The sequence below is a fragment of the Elephantulus edwardii genome, unplaced genomic scaffold, assembly GCF_000299155.1.
Source record: "Elephantulus edwardii isolate Elephantulus edwardi_28Jun2011 unplaced genomic scaffold, EleEdw1.0 scaffold00151, whole genome shotgun sequence".
In the NCBI taxonomy this organism is placed as follows: domain Eukaryota; kingdom Metazoa; phylum Chordata; class Mammalia; order Macroscelidea; family Macroscelididae; genus Elephantulus; species Elephantulus edwardii.
Window position 1 is genome coordinate 7,572,061 of NW_006399901.1, and position 5,350 is coordinate 7,577,410.

The window sequence follows — 5,350 nt, forward strand, 5'->3', positions numbered from 1 at the left end:
TTAACGATATTTGGAGGTCAGGGTGGTGCTCACGGTGCTCAAGAACTTGTCCAGAGATGCGTGGATGGCAGGAGTGAATTCTTTGCCAAGGTGGGCAGCCAGAGTCACCAGCAGGCAGTGGCTCAGAAGCTGCAGAGAGAGGAGGAGTCAGGGGATGTCCAGGGACCTATTAAGGGATCCTCCCCTCTGCAGATACCTCAGCCCTGTCGTCCTCGACTACCAGCCCTCACCTTGAAGTTGACAGGGTCCACCCTCAGCTTGTGAGCATGCAGGTCACTCAGGGCAGACAGGGCTTGGGGCAAGTCATCCAAGTGGTTCACAGCGAGGGTCAGAGCATCGGCCACCTTCTTGCCATGGTTCATGATATCCTTGGAACCAGGGGTCTGGTCGAAGTGAGGGAAGTAGGTCTTGGTGGTGGGGAAGGAGAGGAAGGTCCTGCAGAAAGAAGTGGGTGGGTGAGCGGGTGAGGGGGCTGGGGTGATGGGACAGGGAGGTGGGGACAGCTCACTCAGACTGAAGGAGGGCTGGCAGGCTGGGCTGGAGCAGTACTGACTGGCTCCCTGGCCTTAGGGACCAATGAGGGGCTCTGGGATGGCGTTGAGCATGAGTGAGTGGGGGGAGGGAGAGGACAGTCCTCACCTGTCCAGGGCTTCACCGCCATAGGCACCAATGTTGCCTCCAGCCTTGTCCCAGGCGGCCTTGACGTTGGCCTTGTCAGCAGCAGAGAGGACCATGGTGAGCTGTTTCTGAGTCTGTGTGCAGATCAGAAGCGTGCGGAACAGGGAGCGCCCAGGGATTTTATGCCTGGGACTCGGGGAGGAGGCGGCACGCCCCTAAGGGCGGAGCTCGTTGGCTGGCGCTGTGTCAGGTTTTGCGGCGCGGCCAGCAGGTGACGCTCCCGCGCAGGGTCTGCGTCGCTCTGATGGAGGGCGGACCCTGGTCTACCTGGTCCTAGGACCACATCTGAGTCCCAACAGGTCATTCTTTCATCCTCTGCTCCTCTCTGTGTGCCCAGTCCTCTGAAAGCACTGCGAGGACTCAATCTCACCCGTACGTCTCTGCCCCAGCTACCCTTACCTGAGGACCCAAAGACAGGAAGCCAGCCACACTTGACATAGGCTTCTAGACGCTGTACTTAAGTGAACTTGAGCAGAATAAATGATTTATGTACAAAAGTCTTGCCCAATCCAGAGCAAAGAAAGAAAAAGGAAAAAAAAACCACCCCAAAACAAAGCCTACAGGAGAATTCCCACACAGCCTCAGTTTCCATTTTCTTTTCTTTCCTGTGTTACCCTCTGAATGCCAGCTGTGAGAAAAGACATACAAAAGACCCTGAGTTCATGGGCGTGGGGTGGGGATCTCATCTTTTGTTACTCCCCGGGGGTTCCTACTGCATAGTCCAAGTTGCCCATGTGACACTTTGTGTGCTTTTCTGTTCCACTGGCCAAATGTTCATAATCACCACCGGGACCAAGACTGACTGTAGTTGTTGAATGGACGGCCTGAACAAGAACTGGACTTTTCTTTTTTTCTCTTTTTTTTTTCCCTATAATTATATTTTATTAATTTTCATAAACATTTACAGAGATTTTGGGCTTCCACTCATTCATTGTTGCACTATTCTCTCTACCCTCCTCCCAGTTTGTTCTTGTCCAAATGCCACAGTGCTTGTCAAAGCCAGTTCTGATTAATCTTCTTTGTCAGTGTGTCCTTTGCCATTCCCTATCACTCCTCCCTGAGAGAGACTTCACCCTGAGTCATAAGGAAAAGGGGATGGCGTATTCTCTTAGCTACTTCCTGCTGAAAAGGGACGCTGTGGGTTTCAGGGTGAAGATCTTCTCTCACTACTCTAAAGGGCCCCTTTGGCAGTAGGAAACACATAGACTGTTATGGAGATTGATTTTGGAATTTAGATGCACTCTTATTGATTGTGCAAGAACTGGACTTTTCAGCCCTGAATCATCTCTTGGGTAAATCAAAGGTCACAAACCCTGTTAAAATCTCAAAAGGAACATGGTGCATTGCAGGAGCTTACTGGGGTGGTTGGTGCTTGATGGAGTTTCTGTTGCTGGAGGACAGGCAATGAGTAAGCATTAAATGGAGTAAGGTGGAGGGTGTGTGTGTGTGTCCTTGCAGCTCTCAAATGAGGGTGCTATGATGTGAGGATGAGAAGACTGGAAGAAGCTCAGCAGCCAGACTCCACAGGCAGGGAGACCCAGGGAGAGGGCCACACCCTAACAGTGTGTATGTGTGTTGGGAGGGGTCACTGGGGTTTCCCTTCTCATTTACATGCATCCTTTTATCCTAGCCCTGCCTACCTTCTGGGTTTTCTCTTGAACAAATGCTGCTACTTCGATCTTGTGTCATTGGTTGTTCTAAGGACTGAGTGCAGCCCTAGTGTTACCTATGTCTACTATTTGGATGAAAGTTGAGCCACAGGAGTGAGGAGTCACTTGAGGGCCATCATTCTGAGGTTTGATCAGTTTCTATTAGACCAGCAAGGCTTGGTTTTAGGCAGTGAAGAGAAGCTTTGGTAGGGCAGTGGTTAAAACAGTCAGTTGCTAACTGGAAAATTGTTAGTTAATATCCCCCAGCTACCATCTTGGGGAAAGAAAGGCCACTCCACTTTAACACTGCACCACCCGGTTCCTGCTAAGGCTTTTCTTTCTTTTTATTGTTTTCATCTGAGTGAAAGTTTACAAATCATACTGGGTTTCCACCTAATCATCCATACACATTTTGTTATATTATTGATTAATGTAATTAATTCATTGCAGTGTCTGTTCCACTGCTCACTGTGTGTTACCTTTCCATTCACCCAACTACTTATCTACTTATTAATTTTTATTCACCTCTTCATCACTTTCTATCCCTGGTAAACGTCTAAGAATGATTCCGTGTGTAAACCTTTCTTTAGTTTTGGGGTTTTTTTTTTAATTTTTTTTTTCTTTCTTTAGTTTTTTTACAACAGCACATGCTTGTGATAATTGGGGCACTAACAGTGGGAAACTATCGGGGACCAGCCCTGATATATCAGGAGAATTCTGCCAAAAGGAGGCACCAGGTTGAAATTAAGATGCGGAGAGGCTAATTGCTGATGACAAATAGCAAGTTTAATATTCTGGCAAGGGTATATATATATATATCTTAGGAACATGCCTGCAGGGGTAATCGCATTATCTCTTATCTGAGATGTTGACTGGTAGATCAAACATTAACTCTTGCAGACCTCAGCACAACACAAAGATGTTTTATAGCAGTCTTATTGAGAGCTCTAAGAAACAAAGAGTTTCAGTAAATAACATTCCCCAAGGTCTGAGACCTTTGATCACTCTTATTCATTAACATGCTGCTTCCTGGACTTGTTTACTGTAGAACGGATGGTCAAGCCAAGATAGGTGGTCCTGCTGTTTTTACAATGCGTTGCTGATCCTGCTTTGCAGGTTAGCCAGGTCCTGACAGTTCCTCCCTCTTAATATAATAAAATATGGGATGCTGCCTGTCTTAGGTAGATATGAGACCTCAAACTCAAGTTGCCTGTCTTTGGGATCATAGCAGTCAATGCTGCTCTCCGTCTTAGGATCATGAGTGAGTCTCATTCCTTGCCCGTCTTTGGCTACACATCCTGCATTTGTCTGGGGAGGGCCTTAGGTAGAATTCCATGCACTTTACACAGCAGTTCTCTAACGCTTGGCTATAATATGACCAACACAAGGGAGGACCCATAGTATACCTATAATAACAATACAAAGAGCAACAATCGTAAAAAGAAGATTTCTAAATGAAGTTACTGAAGGAAACCAGTTTTTAGATTCTCAAATATTTGGCCAGCTTGTTCAGCTGGGGAAATATTTATAACTGGGGTATTCTGCATTTCTATAATTATTTGGTGCAGATCATACAAATCAAGAGAATCATTATTAGACATCCAAACTCCTTTTAAATTTGTCCAATCATTATCTGAGCTATTGTATTTCAATTTAGTAACACAAATAGAGTCATAGGCCGCATGCCATCTTAATTCTAATTTGTTGTACCATGTTTCCTAATATATTTACTATATCATATAAAGCATTTAATTTTGTTCCATAACTTCATCCACATTCTCTTGCTCTACCCAATTTTTTGTCACATCATGCATTAACCCATTTACAAACTTAGTCGTTTGGACTTCTTGATTCAAAGCTACAGCAGAAGTAGAAACAGTAGCGATCATAGAGATAAGAGAAACAATTCCTACAGTAACCAAACCTATAGCTCTTTTGGTTCTAAATGACAACTTATATAACTATATTAAAATTTGCAAGCTTTTATCATCATACCAAATATCATTTAACTTTCCCGGTGTCATAACAAAAGGAGGATTCTTTAGAATAACAACTGAATCATCTTTGATAACAGAGCTAATACAGTTAGAAATTTTACAAGAACAACTTACATTATATTTCAGATAATCACCAGTGATAACATTATTACCAATCAATAACACATATGGTTCATGTACACATGACAGGACTTTGGCATATGTGACATTATCTCCTTTAGATTTATCTTTAGGTATACAGAAAATATTTATAAATCACATACTAGCAACTAATTTTCATAATTCAGTTTGAAAATTCTTCATATCAATAGTCCAAATTTCTTCTACTGATCCTTAGCTTCGACTTTATTTGATGGAGCTCAATTGTACAAATTTAAATCTGCAGTAACATTTTTCTCCAGCTGAGAAGGTGAAGTAAAGGTAGATCTGGAACATATGTCCTTTAAGATTCAGCTTGAATCCTAGTTGTCAGAATTAGCGATATCACCATCTTTATTTCTGTCAGGTAAGACCTCTTCTGCAGAGCGCACCAACTTTTCAGGGAGGCACTCTGCACTTTCAGAGTTCTGTGGAAAAATACAAACATACCCTCGACCCCATATTAACACAGGGTCTTTATCATTGTTTGGTTAATGCATCCTTCCATTTAATTTCAGTATACTTTTATTGTATGTTTCACCATCGTCTGTCTGCGGCAGACCTTTTATAGTCATCCGAAATTAAAAAATTTAAAATAACTTGTAAATGAGAAAAAGAATTATTTGAATTTTAGGGGATATAGTACTCCAATAATTCCCTCTTTCTTTATTTAAATAATTTTTGATAGCAGAAAAAGTACATTCTATGATACCTTGTTTTTGAGGATAGTAAGGAAACTCAGTTTTATGACAAATAGTAAAATATTTACAAAAATTTTGAAAACTCTTGCTGGTATAGCCAGGAGCATTATTAATCTAGATTATTTTAGGAATTTCTAATATAGAAAAGGCTAATAAACAATGTTTTATAACATATTTAGTTGCTTTT

At 42.6% G+C, this 5,350-nt stretch overlaps 1 protein-coding gene across 1 annotated transcript; it reads right to left on the bottom strand.

Annotated features, from left to right (window-relative positions):
• Positions 1-734, bottom strand: LOC102851321 (hemoglobin subunit alpha-like). The gene is made up of 3 exons (XM_006894864.1): positions 640-734; positions 231-435; positions 1-129 (listed from the first exon to the last, which is right to left on the bottom strand). Exons 1-3 carry the CDS (start codon positions 732-734, stop codon positions 1-3), a joined length of 429 nt encoding a protein of 142 aa, XP_006894926.1.
• Positions 735-5,350: the final 4,616 nt, after the last annotated feature.